The 25,099-nt window shown below is 41.0% G+C and overlaps 1 protein-coding gene across 3 annotated transcripts in view; it reads left to right on the top strand.

Moving 5' to 3' along the window:
* Positions 1–22,124, top strand: part of KIZ (kizuna centrosomal protein) — a 125,752-nt gene extending 103,628 nt beyond the window's left edge. For all 3 annotated transcript variants that reach the window (XM_070421423.1, XM_070421424.1, XM_070421422.1), the window contains 4 exons: positions 11,793–11,894; positions 14,834–14,927; positions 20,067–20,110; positions 21,976–22,124. In XM_070421423.1, coding sequence (XP_070277524.1) covers positions 11,793–11,894; positions 14,834–14,927; positions 20,067–20,110; positions 21,976–22,079 — 344 coding nt within the window. In that variant the 3' untranslated portion in view covers positions 22,080–22,124. The remainder of the gene's footprint in view (positions 1–11,792; positions 11,895–14,833; positions 14,928–20,066; positions 20,111–21,975) is intronic.
* The last annotated feature ends 2,975 nt before the right edge of the window (positions 22,125–25,099 follow it).

The following is a 25,099-nucleotide window of genomic DNA, read 5'->3' as shown; positions in this document are numbered from 1 at the left end:
ATGCACACATACATGTGGAACATTTAAAACCTTATGTCTAATGAGGGCACCAGTACACTAAAATTATCATCAGCATTTTCCTGTGGTTCTTTTTGTGGGAGTCTCCCTTGTGGATAAGATTGCTTAATAAAGACACTTGGGGCTACTTTAATGTAACTAAACCCAGATGAAGCTATGATTAAGTTACTTGTTAAAGCTGCTCCCTGAATTGATGACTAGCAGGTCACAATGGTAACTGTCAGTGATTCAGAAGCAGTCTTCATCATTGTGGATCCTTCTGTGTGACCTCATTTGCTTTGCAGCCATCTCAGAAGGGATATAGTAAAGAAAGAAGCAGAGCTGGGACCCAGAGCAGGCCACCAGGAGGTTGGGCAGAATGGATGGGTGGGTCTGAAGTTATACCATTTTCAGAACAATGAGGATCCTGGGGAAGTTTAACTTGAGAAGGGCACAGCAGTTATCTTTAAATACTTGCAGAGCTGCCATGTACAAGGCAGAACATTAATCGATCATAATTATAGAGTGTACCTCAGGAGACCCGGTTTGTGAGTGCTGCAGGGAAGGAATTGACAGCTCAATAACAGAAAAACTTTCTGGCTCTTCCTATCAGGAAAACCAAACTGAGTGTCTTCCAGCTGTGGGGTTCTGTGCTGGGTGCTTGAATCATGGTAGGAACCTGCTCTCTAGAGGGGCACTGTGGAAGAAATTCTCATTTCTGGGAACTCTGACCCACTTTCAATGTTAAGAGACTGATTCTCTGTCCATATCAAAGAAATCAAAGGTGCCAACATTCTCATTTCTCTCTTTCCCTTTCTTACTTCCTTTATACGCCCTCACATCAGTCTTTTTATAAGAGGGGGCTCATCCTTAAGAGTTTGTTATCACTTAGAAGGCATCTGCTTTGTTAATCACCATTATAGGGAGTGTGGGTTTCATAACTCTAGCTTTTATAACCTGTACTAAAGTGTACATAGAAACCCTTCCATACACACAGCCGTACACACAACCAAAGTAAGTATTCTCACAGCCTGTGATCTGTTCCTAACACAGTCTAATCCTTTTTACTAGTCTAGTTATTCCCACTAAAGAATTCAGATAGAAATTAAAGGTTAATGTTGATACCTGTGAAATGTGTAATTTTATATATGTAGTAAATAGTATATCATTTGCATGTAACAAAACATCTTTACTTGGAAATACCAGGACAGCAAAAGACTGGGTCTTTGCCCTCACTAAGCATCTGTCTTCTCTAATCTTCACAACAGCCTTTTGGGGTAAATATTAGTAACATTCTGCAGATGGTCAAACAGAAACTTAGAAAGGTTGAGTCCTGCTCAGAGCCATATAGCTAGTGTATTGGATCTTGACTAGAACTCAAACTTCAGGATTTAAGAACTGCATCAGGATGCCTGGATTAATTAAACATCAGCGTATATCATAACAAAAGATTAACTCTGCAAGGATGCTTTAGAGACTAATGATGAACACAGATAGCCCTACTTTCCTTTGTCTTGTGTTGGGTTTACAGAGGTTGGAAGGTTGCAAGGTTTTCTGAGTATGGATTGTACTGAGAGCTATGCCCTTTATAAAGAGCAGCAAATCTGGGTACACATAGGCCTGAGACCACATGCTCATAGGAGGATATTCAGGTCAGTGTTCCCCTGAAACACTTAGGCTAGGATTAAAGCAATGCTTATCTAGATTATGAAGGAAAGATTCCTGAACTACTTAAACCACAAAGGGGAAGTTCTCACATTGACAATTTTATTTGTGTTCAATTATATTTACCTTTGAGAATGAAGTGAATTTTAGTTTTAGCAAATGATGCAGCTTATGCTAAATGTCATACAAACCAATCATCTAACACAGTGTCTGGCACACAGTGGGCACTCATTATGTCAAACAAATGAATAAAAATGAGAGTATTAAAGAAGTTTCTTTAAATGCTTGTTGATTCAAGCCAAAATACTATCTCTTTCAGTTATTCACTCCACCAATACTTTTCCCACCCACGTGCCCATCCTGGCAAAACTCATCTCCTTAAGCTCCATGTGAAAAGGGCTCTCAGCTTTTATCTCAAGAGGATTAAACCTCTGAGAATGTCCATTCAGCCTCTTATTCTTTTGACATCAATTCTCATGGTCAAGCTGTGTTGAAAGTGGTTGCCTGACTGTGCCATTTCTCACTGGTATTCTTTGGCAAGCTGAAATATTCAAAGTCATGCTAAGGTGCTCCATTTAGAAGCTTTGTGGGAGGTCAGCATAAATTTGAAAGTTGCCACTTGGGGTCCTGGGCAGTGCTTGCCAAAACTTATTACTTGGGTTTTACATCAAATTGGAAAAGAGCTGAAAACATACAATGGCCACATTGTCATTGGTGACTAGATTTATCTTGAGAGAAAAGACTGTGGTGATAACTTTGGACTGCCAAAGTAGAGTGGCATGATACCTCCACTGCTGAGACTTTAAGATTGTTCCTTATTTGTCCCTTCCCAGAAATGTTCAAGAATCAGTAAAGACGTATTACATGCTGCACCTGAGATAGGGGACCCCCAAATCATGCAAAACCAAGGAACCACCATATGCTTCTGAATTGTCCATTGCAGGTCACATGGCCCTGTTTCTATGGCAGTGGTCAGGCTGCTGGGACTTACCCCACTCGGCCTACAGCCTTCTCCTTTCTATGGCAAAGCATTCCTCACTCATGATGAAGCAAGGTAGCAGTGTTTATTTAACGTAGTTATTAAAGAATGAAAGACAATTTTCTGACTAGTGCACTTGATTGGATGCCCCTGTAGTCAAGGAAATGAACTCCTACATGCCTAGAGAAATTCTCGGTGGTTGCACAATAGAATCCTCTGTGGTGTTTTAAAATTTGCCTATGCCCCAGATCCTCCCTTGACCAGAACCTCTAGGGGCAAGAGCTCTGGATATCAGCCTTTTATAACACTCAGGTGACTCCCCAGGTTTGCGAACCATGGGGCAGGAGGTCTCAAAGCTGAAAGAGCCCTTGGAGGTCATGTCATGAAATACTCTCACTTTACATAAGAGACTCAAGTGGAGAGAATGAATAGCTTGGGTGTTAGATATATTAATAAAATCAGGGGTCAGGGAGTGTATTTCAGTTATCCCTTGGTGTCTTTTCAGGAGACTGGTTCCAGGACCCGTTCCCCTAACAATGCCTTCCCCCCACTGTGTACACCAAAATCTACAGATGCTCAAGTCCCTTATATAAAAAGGCATTATATTTTCATATTGGCTACAGCAGGGTATGCCAACACATCACTTCATTCGCATAGATTTAATGTAGTGCTCGGATTTAGTGTAGTAGCAAACTCAAGTTTTGTTTTTTGGAACTTTCTCTGGGATTTTTTAAATATATATTTCATCTGCAGTTGGTTGAATCCATGGATGCAAAACCAGTGAACTCTCCTAGGGCTTAATGTATGTTCCTAGGGCTGCTGTAACAAAGCACTACAAACTGGAAACAGCAGAAATGTATTATCTCATAGTTCTGGATGCTAAAAGTCTAAAATCAAAGTGTCAGCAATACTGTACTCCCTCTGGGGGCTCCGGGGAGAACCTTTCTTTGCCTGTTTCAGCTCCTGGTGGGTCCTAGTTTGTGGCAACATAACTCCATCTTTACATCGCCTTCTTTTCTGTGTCTCTGTGTCCACTCCACTTCCTCTCAGGACACTTGTCATTGGATTTAGGGCCACCATAAATCCAGGATGATTTCATCTTGAGAGCCTTAATTAGTTACATCTGCAAAGAACCTATGTCCAAATAAGGTCACATCCTGAGGTTCTGGGTGGACATGAATTTTTTTTCAATTACAGTTGACATTTTATATTAGTTTCAGGTGTACAGCATAGTGGTTAAACACTTATGTGACTTACAAAGTGACGACCCCCCGCCCCAAAGTCTAGTACCCACCTTGCACCATACATAGTTATTACAGTATTATTGACTATATTCCCTGTGCTGCACTTTACATCCCCATGACTATTTTGTGACTACCAATTTGTACTTCATAATCTCTTCACCTTTTTCACCCAGGCCCCAACCCCCCTCCAATCTGGCAACTCTCTGTATCTATGAGTCTATTTCTGGTTTGTTGGTTTTTGGGGGGTTTTTTAGATTCCACATAACAGTGAAATCATATGGTAATTGTCTTTCTCTGTTTGATTTATTTCACTTAGCATAATACCCTCAAGGTCCATCAGTGTTGTCACAAGTGGTAAAATTTCATTCTTTTTTATGGTTGAGTAATATTCCATTACATATATGTATCACATCTTCTTTATCCAATTATTTATTGATGGGTCCTTAGGTTGCTTCCATATCTTGGCTATATATATATATATATATATATATATATACATACACATATATATAAAAGCGTAATATGCAAATCAATTGGACGGTGGAATGACCGGTTGGCTATGGTGCACACTGACCACCAAGGGACAGACACTCAACACAGGAGCTACCCCCAGCCTGCAGGCCCCAATCAGGACCTTCCAGCCAACTTCTCAACCCCTCCCCCTGGCCAGCAGGCTCCGATTGCCCTATGGGGAATGGGCAACTGGGGGTGGGTGGCAGTACGTCCGCCGGGGCCCCAATCGTTTCACCAGTTGCCCCACACACAGAGGGCGACCAGTGGCAGCGGGGGGTGGGGCTGGCAAGTGGGCTGGAATGGCCAACCTCTCGGTCCCTCCCCCTGGCCGACAGGCTCTGATTGCCGATGGGAAACCAGGAACCGGGGGTGGGTGACAGCTGATGCGGGCGGCGCCAGAGCCCCAATCACTCTGCCAGTCGCCCCACACACAGAGGGTGACCGTGATGTTGGCAGCGGGGGGCAGGGCCGGCTGCCAGCAGCCGGGGAAGATGGGCCCTGATCGCAGGCCAGGCCTAGGGACCCTACCTGTGCGTGAATTTCATGCACCAGGCCCCTAGTTGTAAATAACACTGCAATGAACATATGGGTGCATATATCATTGCAAATTAGTGTTTTGGATTTCTTCAAATAAATACCCAGAAGTTGAATTGCTGGGTCATAAGGCAGTTCTATTTTTAATTTTTTGAGGTTCTCCCATACTGTTTGCCATAGTGGCTGCACCAATTTGCAATTCCATCAACCATGAATGAGGGTTCTCTTTTCTCCACACCACTTGTTTGTCGATTGATTAATGATAGCCATTCTGACAGGTGGGAGGTTTTAATTTGCAGCTCTCTGATGATTAGTGAGGTTGAGCATCTTTTCATATGTCTATTGGTTATCTGTATGTCCTCTTGGGAGATATGTCTATTCAGTCCTCTGCCCATTTTTTAATGATTGTTTGTTTTTTGGTGTTGAGTTTTATGAGTTCTGTATAAATTTTGGATATTAACCCCTAATAGGATGTGTCTTTGGTGAATGTCTTCTTCCATTCAGTAGGCTGTCTTTTTGTTTTGTTGATGGTTTCCTCTGCTGTGCAAAAACTTTCTTTTTTTTTTTTTAATATTTAAATTTTTTTTTTATTAAATTTTTATTGTTCAGATTACATTTGTTCCTTTTCCCTCCCCCCATAACTCCCCTCCTTCCAGTTCCTGCCCCACCCTCCGCCCTCACTCCCCACCCACTGTCCTCATCCATAGGTGCACGATTTTTGTCCAGTCTCTTCCCGAATCTCCCATTCCCCTTTCCCCCCCAAGAATAGTCAGTCCATTCCCTTTCTATGTCCCTGATTCATTATAATCACCAGTTCATTCTGTACATCAGATTATTTATTCACTTGATTCTTAGATTCACTTGTTGATAGATGCATGTTTGTTGTTCACAATTTGTATCTTTACCTTTTTCTTCTTCCTCTTCTTAAAGGATACCTTTCAGTATTTCGTGTAATACTGGTTTAGAGGTGATGAACTCCTTTAGCTTTTCCTTGTCTGTGAAGCTCTTTATCTGACCTTAAATTCTGAATGATAGCTTTGCTGGATAAAGTAATCTTGGTTGTAGGTTCTTGGTATTCAGCACTTTGAATATTTCTTGCCATTCCCTTCTGGCCTGCAAAGTTTCTGTTGAGAAATCAGCTGACAGCCATATGGGTATTCCCTTGTAGGTAATTGAGTCTCTTTCTCTTGCTGCTTTTAAGATTCTCTCTTTGTCTTTTGCTCTTGGCATTTTAATGATGATATGTCTTGGTGTGGTCCTCTTTGGATTCCTTTTGTTTGGGGTTCTCTGCGCTTCTTGGACCTGTAAGTCCATTTCTTTCACCAGGTGGGGGAAGTTTTCTGCCATTATTTCTTGAAATAGGTTTTCAATATCTTGCTGTCTCTCATCTTCTGGCACCCCAATTATTCTGATATTAGTCCGCTTGAAACTGTCCCAGAGGCTCCTTACACTATCTTCACACTTTCGGATTCTTTTTTCATTTTGCTTTTCCAGTTGGGTGTTTTTTGTCAAATCTTTGGTTTGATTCTTGTGCTCCTCTGGTCTGCTATTGGGTATAATATTCTTTATTTCAGTCCGTGTATGCTTACTTTCTAATTTCTTTATCGTAGCATCGAGGGTCTCATTAGTTTTCGTGAGGCTCTGCTCAAATTTATAGCAAGCCCTCAAAATTGCGATTTTTAGCTCCATATCCTCCATTTCTGTCATGTTTTTTTGTCTCCGCATCTTTTATGCTTTCTTGGTGCACCCCCTTGTGGTCTTTGTGCGCAGTCTTGTTCTAGCCAAGCCTTAATTGTTGTAGTTAACACTAGAGGGATTTGACCACCAGGCCGACTGGCTGTAGGAATCAGCTGTGTGGAAAACTTCAGTCCTCTGGGGAGGCGCTAGTCTAGCCTTTGCCTGAGGCGATCAGCAAATGGCTCTGCACAGGGCTTGGATGGGGCGGGCTCAACAGGGCGGGGGGAGGGAGCAGCTATGGCTGCTCTCAGTGCGTCCCCAGGGACTCTGCCTCTCTGTCCCCGCAACCGCTGCAAACCTCGGAGGGACCGTAGCCAGACAGTCCCGCTTCTCCCGTTTGAGTCTGGGTCCCTAGAGACTCGCCCGGATCTGTAGCCCAGAGTCTGAGACTCCCTCCGGATTGAAAATGACAACCGCGCCCTCAGCCACCAGCCCGCTTTGCGCGCGCACCGCCTCACCACCGTACCTTTAAATTTTCCACACTGCGCCTCCTCAGAGCCTCGTAATGCTGTTGTTTTTCCTTCTAGTTGAAGAGTCTCTCCTCAGCCAGCCTTCCTGTGGTTCTGGTTGATGTCCGATCCGTCTTTTAGTTGTATTTTTGAAGTGGTTGTTTACGGCGGCGTAGCCGGTGTTTACCTATGCCGCCATCTTCGATTCTCCTCTGTGCAAAAACTTTCTTAACTTGATGTAGTTCCATTTGTTTAGTTTATCTTTTGTTTCCCTTGCCCAAGGAGATAGATCAGAAAAAAATATTACTACGACCTATGTCAGAGTGTTTACTACCTCTGTATCCTGCTGAGAGTTTTATGGTTTCGGGTCTCACATTTAAGTCTTTAATCCATTTTGAGTTTATGCTAGTATATGGTGTAAGAAGGTGGTCTAGTTTCATTTTTTGGCAGGCATCCGTGGGTGGATAGGAGTTTGGGGGGAGACACTATTCCATCCTCCACTACAGGAGCTGAGGAGGGATGTCTTCATATCTTACATCCCTAACATCTGGTTCATCTTAATTAGTGATTATTCCTGGCCCTACTATAGGTAATGACATTGATAATATTAATATCTTTATTTCTGATTCTTCTCATTATGTAAATTGAGTACAAATTGCTAAAAATATTTTTAAACCATTTAGTTATACCAATAAACTATAATTTCCTGATCAAGATTACTCAATCAAAGATTCCATGACTTTGAGACTTGAAAATTCACCTCCCATGATTGAACAATTAAGTGTCAGAGACTGTGGTTATAAATTTACTTGTGAAGCAATGCCAGCAAAATTGTTTCAATTCAGATTTGGAACATTCATTAAAGTTCAGTTATAAGCCTGACATTTATTTTCAGCCGTAATTGTTTAGTTGTTCCATAGAAATTAAGAATGTGATATAAATATCTATTTTCTGAAGCAGCTTCAGACAACTCACTCATATGGTTTAGGATTTTCTCTGTGCATCAGCCCTCTCTGTGAGAGGACAAAGAAACCTGGGCAGTAGCTTCACAGGCCCAGGACTCCTGGTCGAGTGGGAAGTCTGAATGTGAAAAGTGGACCCAACCAGTGCTGCTCACATTCACGCAGACTTATGGCCTTTGAAAAATTCCTAAATATAGATAAGTATTTTCAGAATTGTGAAAGCACCCATATCTTCATACTTTCTCATTTTCATTTGAGCAGATTACTAGACAAGTGGTTTCTGGATTTTAAGTGATAATATTTATCTTTAGAATTAATTGTAGAAATATATCCCACAATTTTTGTTTTATTTTGCAAAGACAACTGGGTTTGCTGCATCAGCAACACATCTAGTGTATTGTATTTTTTTTAAAAATGCATGGATGTAGAGATACATGAATAGTAACAGCAGTTGGAAATTCAGTGGACAGAAAATATTTTTTAAATTTAATTTTTAAAATTCTACACCCTTCATATAGGAATGGCACTTATCCTTCCTTATTCGGAGATGCCCAGCTTTTTGTCAGTGCAAGGTCGTTTTTGCTAGCTGTAGTGATGGTATTGTTTGCATCTCCCTTTGTCATTCCTTTTCCAGACCCAACTCTTCTTTTTTCATTTATGCAAAAGCCCAGGACAGATTCTCTGCCTGAGAGACACCCCATAGAGGCTGGTGAACCACATGTTTATCAGGCTCTTGTAATAGGTTGTTAAAAGCACTTGTTCATCAGATATTTTCTATTTCTTTTTATTTGTAGATTTAGAAGTATTTTAGCAGGTGTACATTTGCATATAAAAGAGAATAAAAGATAAGAAGTTGAGGCTTTTTCTTTCTTCTCATCATCTCTCCCCTACCTCCCTTTATGCAGTGTGTTTCACTTTGTTTCTCTAGCTGTTTCCATTCTCTAGACACAAAATGCATATTAAAAAAAAAAAAACAGTCTCAGAGATCCATTACCACTTTGTAGGAAGATGGCTGATTGGGTTCTGCTAGCTTATGTAAGGAAGTAGGAAAATATTTTTATCTAATTGTAACAGCAAGGGTAGATTTTAACTCCCCGGACCCTTGCCTTATTTTTTGTTTTAAATGACAGTCTTTTTTACTTTTTAAACTAAATCTTGACACAGATTTGAATATGTAATAGCTGCTTGACTGAGAATCCAGAACCTAAAGCTGGAACATGCAAGCATGCTTGTTTCTGTGTGTACTGGAACATTCTAATTGAAAATAACTGTATTCTATCTGTCTGCTCTCTGTCTATGAGTCTGTCTTTATTTTGCTTGGTAGTTCAGTTTGTTCATTAAATTCCACATATGAGTGAAATAATTTGATACTGGTCTTTCTCTGACTGGCTTATTTCACTTAGCAGGCAGACAGCTCTAGTGGGTAAAGGGTGTTGGGGGGGAGTGGAGGGATTGAACAAAAAAGAAAAAAAGAGAGAGAGAAAACTCATGGACATGGACAGCAGTGTGGTGATGGAGGGTGGAGGTGGAAGAGGGCATAGAGGGGATAAATGGTAATTGGAAAAAATAAAATAAAATAAAGAAAAAAGAGAGAAAAAGAAAGAACTATATTCTTTAGAAATAGTTGTTTTATATAATAATTTTTACTACTCAATAGTTTACTGAGAGTTTGACATTACTAATAAGAGGAAGTGTTTCCCTGGAGTTCTAAGGAGCCACCTATCCTCAAATTTACAGACTGAGAGTTTACTTGCCTGTTGAGAAGATTAAAGTATTTTCCCCTTGGAATTATGCACACCTTGTCCCTACCTTGTTTATAGCATGCTAACTTGAACCTCTAGATTTGTTACTTTTGCCCCTTGTTTGTTCATTAATTCACTTAATAACTATGAATTTGCAGCTTTTCAACACTTGATTCTCCACTATCAAAAGCCTGAGCCTGAATTGCCAGAAACCTCAAGATCCTAGCTTTGCCGTTTTGCTTTATGAAGTTGGCCTCCTAGCCAAGTCTTCTAGACTATTCCTGGAGGATGTCTGAATTGTTTGAGCCCCCCCTAGCAAAAAGCATACACTTGTGTCCAAAGAATCTGAAATCTGGTCCACTTGATACAGACAGCTACTTAGAAATCTCTAAATAAATGTTGCAGCCTCCCTTGATAATATGTTCTGGGGTCTCTCAACTCTTTCAACGGAGTGAGCTTTTTTAACATCTAAATTAGCTTGGCTGAAGTTTTTCACAATTTTCTTGTGGCACAATAAAAATTGCTCACCATCTAGTTTCAACGTTGCAAGTACATTCTGTTCGGCCTGTGCAGTTTTTATTTTTTCATTTACAAAGGCAGGAATCTGGCGAGAAGAGGCCCACTTTCCCAGCTGGCTGCAATTGGCTGTAGTCAGAGAATAGCTCTCTGCAGTGGACAGGGCATGGCCCTCCAGCCTGCTACAAGCTCACCCCTCCCGCTGCTCTCACCTGACCAGAGTCACTTTTTATGTGTGGTTCCTGCTTGGCCCCCCACAAGTGTCTGCATTTACAATCCTGCCCTGTCCAGTGTGTTTGTAATATCTGTGTTCTTGAACCCATCTTCCCTTGTTTCTACATAGGATGCTGTTTTGTTATTTCTGTGCTAAAACTAATTCTCCATGTTCCATTCCATCCAGGTATCCTTGAGACTTGAGGTAGTGGGCGAGGTTGTATCTTGGGTCCTTCACATATGTGATCTTTATGTACTGTTTTCCCCAACAACCTTCTGTCCTTAACTTACAGTGGATGCCATTAGAAGCCCTGCAGGGCTAAGCGTGTCTGTCCTGTGGACCCGATCCAGGTCTGGGCTGCTGCTGACCCCCTTGGCACACCTCGCTCTGCTCCCTGTGTATGCCCTTTCTGTCCCCACAACAACCTTGGTTAGATTTTTCTCAGCTCTGGGTCTCTGAGCTCATCCTGCTACGACTATTCTTCCTGATGTTCCTGCCATTCACCCAGCCTAGACACCTCGCACTCAAATGTGAGAGCCTGAGAGGCAGAGCAGGGAGTGCTTCGAAGTAGGCAAAGGATGGACCAAAGAATCCGTGCTGTTTCTTCTGGTTCGTTCTGTAGTGGCTTCTGCAAGGCCTGGAGTGGAGAGAAACCATTTTCCATGAGTTGACCCACTCAAAATAATGAATAGCATTTGGCCATCTCAGATAAACTCACACAACTTGTCTTTGAGTCTTGAAAACTGGGTTCAACTAAAATGGTTTTTGTTTGTTTTCAGAGTACCTAAAAGAGGCAGTACAGAAACAATTTTCATGCATTTAAAAAGTATTAATAAAGTGCTTTATTTTTTTGTTGTTATCCAATTATATAAGTACTTATATGTTCTGGATATTAACCCCTTATCAAATATATTATTTCAGTTATTTTCTCCCATTGCATAGCTTGCCTTTTCACTCTGTTGATTGTCTCCTTTGACATGCAAAAATTTTAAGTTTGTAGTAGTCCTATTAGTCAGTTTTTATTTTGTTGACTGTGCTTTGGTCATCCAAGAAATCATTGACAAATCCACTGTCCTAAAGCTTTTATCCTATGTTTTCTTCTAAGAGTTTAATAGTTTTAGGTCTCACAGTTAAGTCTTTAATCATTTTTGAGTTGATTTTTCCGTATGATATAAGGTAAGGGTCCATCTCTCTTTTGCATGTAGATATCCAAATCTCTGCCTTTTTTTGTCATCTATAGAAACAAAAGTCTACCAGCGGCTGAAGCAGTCTGCCCTTCAGGATAATGCAGATCAAACTGAGGACAGACTCCAAAAGGACGCTTCTGCCTCACAGCTTCCAGGTGAGCAAGGGCAGATCCAGCCCTTGAAATCAGTGTCTAGGGCAGCACAGGGTGGTGGCCAGTGCTGGGTTCAGGGAAGGGTGGTCATTCTTTGAAGGTTTCTGGAATTTGCTTTGTAACAAACTGTCACTGTCAGAATGAGCCAGTACCTTTCCAGTTGTTAATGAACACAAGTTTGGAAAAGTCTTCCCTCCTGGATACATTCTGGCCCCTCAAGGTGATGGCGCTTACAGACCTGGGACTCTGCCTGCATGCACACGAGAGCAGCGTGTCCCTAAGTGCCACAGGAGACACGTCCAGTTCCTTTTCTTCCCACATCTTCCAATTTCCTAACCGTCAGTGGGAGCACCATCCTAGGCTACCCAGAATGTTGAGGTATTTGGGGGTTCTTTAGATGAAAAGACTCAATCCCAGTAAAAACTAGTTTTAAGCTTAAATGTAATTTTGACGATCTGGGATGTTTGTTTTAAGTGTAATTTTCTCTGTTTTCTAATATTTTATTGTATTTTTATAATTTTCACTGGTTTTCATTTTATTACACCTTTTTTAGTATAAGTCACCTCAGTTCCCTCTGTGAAAATAAGTGGATTAATGCTGAAGGATGTACACTTTAATGTTACTTTTACATAAGACACCATACCATTATTTGTATCTATCAGAATGAAAAATGATCTTTTTAAATATATTTTTATTGATTTCAGAGAGGAAAGGAGAGGGAGAGAGAGATAGAAACATCAATGATGAGGAAAAATCATCGGTCGGCTGCCTCCTGCACGCCCCCTACTGGGATTGAGCCCGCACCCAGACTTGTGCCCTTGACCAGAATCGAATCCAGGGCCCTTTGGTCTACAGGCCAATGCTCTATCCACTGAGCCAAGTTGGCTAGGGCGAAAAATGACTTCTTAATATCACATGATTTCCTGCCCATATTCAGATTTCCCAACTGTCTCAAAGATGTGCTCACCAGACAGACACTTTCTTTGAGAGACACACTTAATGGTACATCAGATTTGTCTTTGAAGCTATTTCCTAGTTCATTGTAATGTTAGAATCGGTTGCTGCAAAATTTATTTTGGTTGTTTTGAGGATTCAGTGAGACACTGTAGCTTAAATACCCAGCCCTGTGTCTGTTGGAGAAAAGCCTCCAGGAGGGCTGGCGTGTGGTGGTGGTGGCGGTGATTTGAACTCTGTGAACATGAGACACTGTAGTTTGTTGAGGTATAAAACAGGGCCTCTGCCCGCAATAGAGGTCTTCCTCACTTTGGAGAGATAGAGCACTGTGAGCCCTTAAATGTTTGCTTTTCATCTCCTTCTTCACATTTGAGTCACAGAATTAGAACCCAGGGAAACTTATTCAACCCCCTCATTTTATAAGTAAGGCCCCAAGAAAGTAATGTCTCTTTCTGAGCATGATAGCTGGTTAGCAGACATACACAGGTGACTCCACAGATTTGTTATTGGTAAGTATACTTTGGATAGTTCATTGGACAGGTTCAAAGGACGAGTAAATATAAGTTGTAGTCTGTTGGATGTGTATCAAAATTATAGTATTAATATGTTAATAATTAAACATATTTTGTTAATTCATTCGTAAGTGAAGTGATACTATATGGGTTTTGTAGTCAAGTATCCCTAAATTCAATTTTCTCACTCTACACTTAAAATTACACTATGTGTTTGCAACATTCTAAATTGTCATCGTTTGGATCTTCTTAGTGCTTCTAATAGTGTTGGCAGTCATTGTAGTTAGATACTGCCTCTGCTATTTCTTTTGCATTTTCGGCATGCACTACTTTTTCCTTCTCATTCTCACTCTGATCCTGGGGACTTCTCTGAGCTCCAAAAAGAAGCAGGAAGTAGGCTCAGAGGGCAGAGGGAAATGGAAGCCAAGTACCATGTTAAACTTCACAGCACGGTTCCAGGTGGTGATGGGCATGTGCACTCTCAACTCAGGAGCCACCCCCACGTCTAACTATTGAAGAAGCAGTGCATGTTTTAATTACTTTCTACACCAGATGTCTCTGGACCTGTCTCTAAAGAAAGCCACTTAAACCTGGTGCCTTTGTTTTCATATCTGAAATGACCAGGTCCTGTTACGCACCTGCAGACCTGTGCAGGCTGCACATGGACACGTTATCAAGAGAATCCCTCTGCTGCAGAGGTTCTGTGCAGGCAAGCAGATTACGGGGCAGAAAGTCAGCAAATGCCTTTTGCTGAGCTGCCCTGGCACTCTCTATCTGTGATCTTGGGCAACTGCCAGTTAAGAATCAGACTTGTAACAAACACATCCAAGGCTGATGACTCCCAGGAGGCACAGGTCAGGAATTGCCCCGCAAATTGGGGGCATCACAGGGTTTCCCCAACTCCAGGGGAAAGGTGCATTGTGCATCTTCCCCATCAACCTTTTCAGGCTGGTTAAAGAGTGGCCTTGACCGTTTTCAGTGGAGATTCAGTCTCCTCTGCAAGATGCAAAAATAGAGGATTCGGCAGAGGCACTTTAAAAGGTGGGTGGTGTGGGCAGCTGTCTCCAGGAGTGTCCGTTATTTCTGAGACCTGGTTCCCTGCACCCATTAAGCTGGTGACTGTGTGTTATAATAATGTGAATTATCCAGAGCTCGATGCCATAGTGGGGATCCATGTGCTTACCCGTGCATCTTGATCATTTAAAATGGTGTTCTTTGAATGATTTTATTGTTCACTTTTTGTGGCTTCTGTGTTTCACTGGGAAAACCCCCCTCCACACACACACACACACCCTTCTTTTCAGTATTCTACCAATGTGTTATTTCTTGCCTCAAAAGCGCCTTGCTTTCTGTGGCTTGAGCAGCATCTTCCTCTGTTGACATTTTACCAAAGTTATTGTGAGGCCCCTTCTTTCTTCGTTGTGTCTGTTGCTGTATGGAGGCTAATGCTCCCTCTCCTGTTGGTGCTTGTCACAGGTTTGAACATTGGCGGTGGCACATTGAAGACAACAACTAACAAAATCACATCGGAAACTAGTTTTTCATCTAGCGAAAGAAGTCCTTTGTCAAGGTAAAGTCGTGAAAGCCTTTCTGAATGGTGGCAACAAGAAGAGAAATGTCATTACGCAATGAATCAAACTTCAGCTACATGTTATTTTGTTGTGTGACTTGATGGAAGGTTCTGGTTCTGGTGTTTATCTAAAATAACAGTTGAAACTTCAGTCTACCTTTGAAAATGTTTGCACCAGAGCCAAGTATTGTTTTGCAGCTGTTGTTTCCGTGGTTTAAGACTCAATTGACACCTCAGTGAACCACAAATTAGCGTCTACAGCTGCTCGCAGTAGGGCTGCTTAGAGACCACACAATGGAAAGGGGCAGAGAAAACATCAGACCTTAAAGGAAATAAAGTGGCCTGTTTCTTCTTTCTGAGACAGCTGATGTACATACAGCATTGCTGGCTATTTGTTTTTGTACTCCTCTTTTGTACTAAGTATTTGGGCTACATTATACTTTCCTTTTCTATCTTTTCTTCCTTATTTTCCACAAAGAACAAAATTTATTTCTTCACTTTTTTTTAACTGTAGCACTTTAAGTTTTTCAAGCAATGATAAGTGAGTTGTGTGCTGGATTTGTCATCAACATAAAATGCTAATCGTGCAGTGGCATGAGTCAATTAGCAAGAATTTATAGATGGGAATAGAAGCAAGCGTCTGATGAAGTACCTTCCTTTTTGCTTTGGGATGAATATCATTTAGAAGTTACTACAAGTTTCCTTTGGTAGTAACATTTCTCATTTAAAAAGTCCTTTGGATGATTGCATTACATTTGAATTAACTGCTTAGCCCAAATTTTAAAACAGGAACTTCACATTTCTGGTATCCCATAAGATAAAGTGATTTGATCCAGGAATAATAGTGTTTTTAAAATAGAAAAAAAAATGTTTTCATTTATACTTTTAAAAACATTACAATATTTTTAGGACCTGGAATATATTTTTAAAAGAATGATATTTTGAAATTGAATTCTGCTTTTAAAAACCTGGTAAGTTTAATTTTAGGGAATTACTCATGTAGTTATCAGAAATTATTATCTTTAATACCTGGATTTTCATCCATGTTTTTGATGTAAGTATAAGATGAATTATGGGTCAGGAAGTGCATTAAAGTATTATATTTTTATGATTATACTATAAATTGAAGTTTTAGGTCTTCTAAAAGGAATTTTAAAAGACAAATTCTACAGGTAGTTTTTAGCATTTAATGTTACAATTTGGTATAATAATACAAGCATTTAGTTTTTAAAGATGGTTAGAAATGTTTGTTTTTATTATATTTTGGAGGCATTAAAAACTCAATCCTTCTTAAATTTTTCTTTATATGTATTCTTCAGGCAATTTTTAAATACATTCAGAAAGCAGTTGGATTCTATAGAACATTTTCTCAGCCTGATCATTTCATGTCTTACCCCTCTATTTCATTATAGAAAGCAATCTTTTTTCTTTTTCAGTTTGAGTCAGGGACCTTTTGTTATTACTGTTTCTTCTGCATGAAATTAATTTCCTAAATAAATTACAAGTAATCACATCACCCCCTTTAAGAAAAAAACATTCCGCACGGAAGCCTTGTTTCTAATCCAGTGAGGAAAAGGTCTGGGCGCCAAGTCGTGGGTTGGATGTTTCTGGTTTTGTTCTTGTGCTGGGTGAGTTGTTGTTAATACGCCACCCTGGGCTTTGGAGAGCTCTGATTTTGCTGTTTGTGCCTGAATTCACTGAAATTTCTTAGAGGCTTACATTTAAAGATCCCACTTACTACAGTCACTCCTCGTGCTTTATTGCTTTTACAAGTGGTCTCGAAACCAGTACTTGAGAATAAACATAACAGTGCAGTGCTGCTGTAGCACTTTTAAAAATTCTTCTTTGCTCTATTTTGTCAGTGAGCTGATGAGCAACCTCAAAAAAAAAAAGAACCCGCTGGACCTAAAAAAAAAAATAAAAAATAAAATGGCTTCCTCTGATGTCCTAGAGACAATAATTATGATGTGCTAGTTAAGCCCAAACTACAGCTGAGGGATTTTACTTTAAAGCAGTGGCTTGGGCGCAAAAATACATTTATAGCTCTTTGTCTGCACCTCATTATGTGTGGGCCTGATTCATTAAGTAATTGGTTTGCAGTTGTTTACATGAGTATTAAGGCCTTCTTTTCAGCCGCCTTTGAGAGATACATTGTGCAAATGTTGCCTGCGATGAATGCAGAATGAGGGCCAGAGGGTCCGTCCTATTGGCTAAACAGTGCACTCTGTTGAAAAGCCAGAGAAAGGGATTGGGTGCTGCTTTGCATAGCAATGGCTTTCTTAATAAGCGTTACAGATTAATACACACAAGCTATAAAAGATGCAAAGAGATACTCTTAGCACATTTATACATGCTCATTTCATTGTGATGGTGGTGCGGTCCGGGTGCTTTCATATTCCATTTTTCAGAACAGCAGCTTCAGTGCATGAGCCGTAATAGAATCCGATGTTTATTGTATTATAAATCACAGGCAAGCAGGCAGATCGGCAACAGTTTATTATTAAAGATTCTTTCAGTGTAAATCTTTTTCTACTATTGTATTTGCTTCGGCAAAATCATTTTGTGGTTGAGTGGGGATGAAAGGCATAATGTACGAAGGAGTGAGTCCTAATAGGAAGCTGTTCTCCGCGTAAAGACCACTTGTTCCCTTTTGTTCAGGGTGCATGCCAGAGCTTCCTCTCCTCTGCAAACATTGTCTTGCTTTACCTTCCCTGGGAAGCGGTTTTCACTCTCCCAGATCCATTTATTCAGTGGAGAGTATATTTTAACAGCCTGTCGGGTAACTTCAGTTTACTGGTTGGATCAAGATAACATTTTACCAAAAGAAAAGGATGTGTGCTTACAACTTAATTGCTGGGGGGAAAGGTAGCAGAGGTCATCCAACCATCGCAGGCACCCTGGCAGAGCCTCCTTGGGTGGCATTCTGTACCAGCCCTGCAGCCACGGGAGCGGCCAGGGGAGGGCGCCAGGCTACGGCTGATGCTCTGGGGACCGTGGTGTCTCTCTTCTTGCCTGGTCACTATGCCATTTCCTCCTGGGGCGATAAGAAGATCACAAAGAAATAAAAATGATGTTTTCCTAGATGCGCTTTAGGTTCTCATATAAAAGCCCCCATCTGCATCTCTGGCTTAGCAAATCTGCATTCTCCTTAAATTCTATTGAATTAGCAGCTTCCTAAATAATCCACATGCTTTTTATCAAAAACTAGTATACTTCTCTCTTCTCTACACAGAGCACAAAAGAACAATGGCTTGATTAGCCAAATGGAAGGAGTTAGTTAACAAGTTGACCCCAGGCAGCTAAAAAGCAGTGTCTGCTGCAGGGCTCCTGGCTAACCATCAGGGGGCGCTCAGACTTTGTTGAATTAGGCTGTCTCAGACTTTGGTCTGCCTCTGAAACTTAAAATTAGTATTTATAGATTTGCTGGCATACCCATTGGGATTTTTTTCTGGATTATTTTTTGCCTTCTGCTTTCCAGAATCAATCTCTAGATTCAGTAACAAAAAAATATCCTCAGGTGAGGATTCAAAAAAAGAAAAAAGATCCAGGCAAGAGATGCTGGTTTTGTTGACCAGAGGGTAGCAATGCATAGGGAAAGAGTGAGAATTTTGGAAAGTAATAGGAAGTAACTTGGCAGGACCTAGGCAAGGATGAGGATCCTTTTTTCTGCCAAGGGCCATTTGGATATTTTTAACATCATTCAAGGGCCATATAAAATTATCAACCTAAAAATTAGCCTGCTACATTTGGTCAAGCATTTAATTAACTCACCCCTAATGCCTTGTCAGGACCAGACAAATGATTTCATGGGCTTTATATGGCCCATGGGCTGGATGCTCCCTACCCCTGCTACCAGACAATTCAGAGCCTCTCTGTATGTCCCTGATTCCTTTCAAGCTGCTGTCCCAGTGCTGGAGCTCAGAAGGAGTGAGTCTGAGTAAGTCCATGCAGGGGCCCTTTAAGAGGACTGCCTTGGACTCCAGCAGCCTCTTTCTCCCTCAGCCACACTCCCCATTGGTTTTTACAGCCAGAAGTTATGGGGACTTCTCTTCCTGGCTCTGGAACCCTGGGCTGGGAGGCCTGGTGTAGGGCTGGGACTCCTAGCACCTCAGTGGGGACTTCCACAGCTGAAATATCTCTCCTGATTTTAAACCTCCATACATGGGAACGGGACCAGCCTGTTTCATGTTTCTGCCCCTCCTATCTATCTCAATGTGGCTTCTTCTTTAAATCCCTAGTTGAGGATTTCCATTCAGCTATATTTTAGGTGGTTCTCAATGATGGTTGTTCTGTAGGTTAGTTGTAATTTTGATGTGGTTGTGGGGCTGAACATTAGAGAATTTAAGTATAATTTAAAAATTGAATGATGCTCCCACAGGAGACTTTTAAATTCATTAAAATTGCAAAAGCTCTTGAAAAGGAGCACTGATGTGGGCATCATATTCCATAGAATCAGTTTCTTGTTTGATTGCTCTGGCAAACAAACTGCTAGATGTTAGATGCATTAGACACTTGCATTTTTATGCATGCGATACACGGAGACTTAAACATGGATTTCTAGGATACTTGTATTTTTTTTCTGCCACATGTTAACATGTTTAAGGAAAGTGAGAGTTTATTTTTAACTCCTTTGTTAAAACGTTAAGTATTGGCTTGATGAAGATAAGTATTTTAACTTCCTCATCAACTTCTTGTATCCTACCATCTTGAACTCCCTACTTCAGGTATTTCTCTTTTAGTTTGTCTACAAGTGCTAACGCTTTACACACTAGTTTTTTCCAGAGACTGTTGAGGGGAAATCGGCCCTCTGTCTCACTGCCTTGCATTCATTCTCCGAAACAGCACAGTGTGCAGTGCCCCGTGGCACACGGCGGGCGGGGGAGTGGGGGGGGGCGCGCGACGGAGTCTGACTCAACTGCTGCAGAGCCAACACTCAGGGGCAGCAGCGATAAGCATCAGCCAACACCTCTGGCCACAGCAGGCCTGACATTTTCTTTTTGCTTTAAAAGTTGGGGAGTAAATGTAAATTTTCTGGCCTTTCAGTGAATAACATGTGCTTCTTCCCTAAGGTGCTTTTTGTAAAAATATTAGTCTGGTTATCTTTTTCTTTAGAACTCAGGTTATTCCTTTATTTTACAGTCATGAAAACAAAAAGAAACTAACTACCAACTTAAAGTCTAAAGGTAAGATAAGTAACGAGACCCGATTGCCATTTTCTGTTCTGACCAAAAGGCCTGTTTGTGACGTGTATTTGTTTTCTGGTGTAAGGGCCATGAAGCTCACCTGTGATCACAAGGGCTTCAGTGACAGGGCTGTGACCTGAGAGCACATGGGTGCTATAGGTCAGAAGCATAGCATTTTAATTTGCAAGTATGAATATGCAGGGAGTCCTGACCTCCGCATATAATTGGTTACCAGCACTGTGTTCTACCTGTGAAATGTTTTTTGCCTCTGTCCCATCCTCACTGCCAGTGCCCTGCAAGTACCCACTTCTCAAGACATGGAGGGCTCTTGCAGAGACTCAAACTGGTTTTTTAACATCCTACCTCTTCCCAACTCCTGACTGTCCTACACCTGCCCACCAGCATCTACAACCTCATTTAACCTTCTTACCTTCCTGATTAAGAATTGCCAATGCCTTCCCACCATCTACAGGATAAAGTCTATACTTTCTCCCTTTTTGGTCTGGCCCCATCCCTACTCTCCAGCTCAGCTCTTCCAAGAGTCTTATCCTCATTGAGTCTAATCACAGCCTTATGCTGTGTGCCTTTGCTCATGTTACTCCCTCTCTATAATGTTCCTTTTTCTTTTCCTCAGCCTACCAAGCTCCTATTCAACCTTTAACACCCAGCTTATAAGGAGAGTCTAACCTTCCTTTCACATAGCATTCTAGGATATTCCCTTTTGAGCTTGGTCTCTATCTACTCCTGTCTCTTTAAACCCATTTCTAGTGGGTTATAATTGAGAACATGGATTTGAGTCAGACGACCTAAGTGATACTCTGGGCTTTGACCAGCCACTGATGATGATTTGGCCAGTTACTTTACCTCTTGCAGCCTCAATTTGATCAGTAAAACAGAGATATTAATATTTACCTTATCAGGTTGGTAGAAGGATTATTGGAGTCATATATTAGAAGGCATCACAGAGCTGGCAGGTAGATATTGATAGTCATGGAGATTGTCAGTGTAGCAGACAATATCTCCACCACATCCTAAATGATCACTGTGGGGGTCACCTCAACAGTTCACTGGCATGCCCTTGGCCTTCTACATCAGGCAGCTATGGATCTCCACCTGAGGGCTTTATCTGACCACAGGAGTAGATAAAGCTCCTTTCTCACAGGGCAGCCCAAAGTGCCAGGAAGTAGATGCCCTGGTTGAGAACAACCCTCACACAAGGAGACATGGAAGTTGGTGGATAAATTATCTCACTTCCTTATTCTTTGGACAATTTAAGGAGAGTTCTGCAGTCTCTCAGAGGATCCCCTGTAGGACCACCGCCACCAGCCTTTCTCATTAACGGCCCCTGTGGCTTTCTCTCTTCCCCATGTCACTTTCCCAGTTCTCCTAACCCCCATCATTCTCAGGATTACCTCCAAAATAAACCATGTGTACCCAGACCTTTGTGCCAGTGTAAACCACCTCTTCTCTTCTCCTCTCTGCTTCACAAGAGTGAAGAACAGAGGGAGATCAAGGTGGAAAGGCAGCTCAGTGAGGTGGTATCAGACCTAATAAAATCCCCAGGTAATCCTGCTTCTGTATTAATCCTGATTTTCAATCCCAATCCTACAGTAAAGAGTTGGACACACAGAAGGGAAAAGAAAGTATTCTGTAAAGTGTTTTCCATAACAATACATAGAACACACTGTAAAATATGTAAATTTGTGCAGTATAGACATGCATTCCAGGTGTATCTGGTCAGGTACATCACATGGTGTCCCTAGGAGGCCTTTTGCAGACCAGTGCTCCAATTAACCAGTCCGGCTAATAAAACAGGCTAATCAAGGTACCAAGATGTTAAATAGCTGTCTTCTTTTCTCTTCCAGCCTTCTGGGGTGAGTCTGATGACACTAACTCAGAAATTGAAGCTGCTTTACGTCCTAGAGACCATAGCACATCCACGGATGATTTTGATGATTTTTATGACTAATAAACTGTAACTGTTCTTCAAATAAAGTATTTAAACAAATTGAAACCCTGTCTTCATAGTGATTTCCAAAATAAATGAGTCCTTTTAAGTTTTCTAATTGTTTAATATGAAAACTTGGGACCACATTGCTATTCCACTGAAATTTTATGGCATAACTAGAGGCACGGTACATGAAATTCATGCATGAGTAGGGTCCCTAGGCCTGGCCGGCGATCAGGGCCCATTGGGGCCTTCTGGCTGCCAGCTGGGGCCTTCCTTCGTTCTGCACCGCCCCCTTGTGGTCAGCAAAAGTCATAGCGAGTGATCAAACTCCCAGTCTCCCGGTTGAACTCCTGAGGGGACACTTTGCATATTAGCCTTTTATATATATAGATAGATTATGAAGTAGCATATTCATTTTTCAGTGTTATCAAAAAGCAAAGTAATGAATTCAGTACCCATTAAAATTCAAATTTTTTTCTCTGTAGAAATTGACAAACTGATCCTAAAATCCATATGGAAATTTTAAGGGGCCCAGATTTGCCAAAACAGTTTTGAAAAAGAAAAAGTTGAAGTACTCACACTTCCCAATTTTGAAACCTACTAAAAACTTGAAGTAATTAAGAGAGTGTGGTACTAAAATAGACATATAGATCAATGAAATATTGATTTATATATAATCTAGAATTGATAATGCAGAGATAAACCCTTACATTTATGATCATTTAATTTTTTAATATATTTTTATTGATTTCAGAGAGGAAAGGAGAGGGAGAGAGAGATAGAAACAGCAATGATGAGAGAGAATCATTGATTGCCCCCCCTTGCACACTCGCCACCAGGGATCGAGCCTGCAACCCGGGCATGTGCCCCAACTGGGAATTGAACCATGACCTCCCGATTCATAGGTTGACAACATTCAACCACTGAGCCACACCAGCTGGGCTATGTTCATTTAATTTTTGATAAGGATACCAAGACCATTATATAGTGAAAGTATGGTCTTTTCAACAAATGATGCTGGGACAACTGGATAGTTTTATGCAAGAGAATGAAGTTGGGTCCCTGCCTTGCACTGTATACAAAAATTAACTTCAGATGGATCAAGGACCTAAATGTAAGAATATAAAACTCTTAGAAGAAAGCATAGATGTAAATCTTTGTGACCTTGCTTTAGATAGTGGTTTCTTAGCTATGACACCAAAAAGCAATAACAATAGAGAAAACTAGATAAATTGGACTTTACCAAAATTAAAACTTTTTTTTTTTTTTTTACTATAAAGGACACCACCAAGAAAGCAAAAAGACATTTGGAGGCAGTATGGTGAAGTGGAAGGGAACTATCAAGAAATTCATTCAGGCCCTAACCAGTTTGGCTCAGGGGTCCCAGGTTTGATTCCGGTCAAGGGATGTACCTTGGTTGCGGGCACATACCCAGTGGGGAGTGTGCAGGAGGCAGCTGATCGATGTTTCTCTCTCATCAATATTTCTAACTCTCTATTCCTCTCCCTTCCTCTCTGTAAAGAATCAATAAAATATATTTTTTAAAAAAAAAAAAAAAAGAAAAGAAAGAAATTCATTCAGTATTGGCTCAAGATGGCAGTGGAGTAGGTGGATCTTGCTTGAAACTCCTCCCAGAACCAAACTGGAAATTAACTTATTTAATTGGCCCATATTTTCCTTTTTATATGTGTACAACAGTGGGATGATTTTTTAAATTTTTAAAAATTATAGTAAAATACACATAAAATTTACCATCTTAGCCATTTTTAAGTGTACCATTCAGTGGCATTAAGTACATTCACACTGTTGTGTAACTGTCACCATCCCCAGAATTCTTTTCATCTTGTACAACTGAAACCCTGTACCCACTAAACAATAACTCCCCATTCACAGCCACTCTCCAAACGTCATACAAGTAGATCTGATTGGTAGGACCTACTTAAATCACAACGAAGCTTCAAGGGATCTAGAAAATGTAGTTTTCAGCTTTTCAGGTTCTGATGACAATGGCTCTGTGAGCTTCTGGTAAAGCCATAGGAAAGCATACAAGCAGAGGCTAGGACTGATGTTGAGCATCATTCTACCGTATCTATTGTAAACATCTACCATTACTAGTCCTGGAGTATGCTGGGGGATGGTTATTCTAAACAGGGAAACCGTATCTAGAGGTGAATTCTTGGAGTTTGCAACACCAAAGTCGACCTCACTTTACTGTCCCTGTAACTCCCAAAAGAAGCCTATGCAGGGTCTCCCATCAACAGTGGGAAAGGACATTCTCCAGGCATAAACACCATCAGCGCCAATCTGAGCTGAAAACTTCACACAGATAAGAGCCATGAAATTTCCTGCATTTGCTGCCACCAGGACTTGGCTATCCTTGAACTTCTCGTCTCTTTGAATTGCTTTTCTAGTTGCACTTCCTTTTTAAATGGTCAACATGCCACTGTGTCTTCCCAGACTTTCCTCATTACCATGTGGTTTCATACCTTCAGCATTCCATTGTGTTACTGACTGGTGAGATTTTTAAGGCCCAGTTCTCTATTTGTGACAGCTTGTGAGTTCCCTCATCCTTTTCCTTAACAAAAAAATGAGGGGACCAAACAACTACACATACTATCAGCTTTCATCCAATTCTCAAGCTTTCATCCACTTTTGCTATTCCTGTCACTAGCATTTGTGGCAGCAGCAGAGTGCTTTGGTGACAATCAGATTTTGATTGTATCAAACTGGCAAAAATACATTAAAGAGGATGGCAGTCATTCCAGGCCCAGATGCAAGCAGATAAGGATTATGTTACTCAAGAACTTACCCCAAGTGAGAGAACCAGAATGCATCCAATTGAAAGACCTACTAGTGTTCAGCAGCCAAGATTTCAAGTCTAACTGCCTTGGGTAGTGGTTTTATATGTTTACCTCAAATCATCCGGAAATCTCTGGCTCCTTAAGGTAGCTCCCTTAACATTTTATACCTCCCTCCACTGATGTTTTCCATTTCCTCGGGCCAGTCCAGTCATTGACACAGAGACTAATATTTGATGA

This window comes from Myotis yumanensis, unplaced genomic scaffold, assembly GCF_028538775.1.
Source record: "Myotis yumanensis isolate MYYU_CA2020_CCGP unplaced genomic scaffold, mMyoYum1.0.hap1 SCAF_7, whole genome shotgun sequence".
Lineage (NCBI taxonomy): Eukaryota > Metazoa > Chordata > Mammalia > Chiroptera > Vespertilionidae > Myotis > Myotis yumanensis.
The sequence above is the reverse complement of the archived record's forward strand: the minus strand, read 5'-3'. Positions and strand labels throughout refer to the sequence as shown.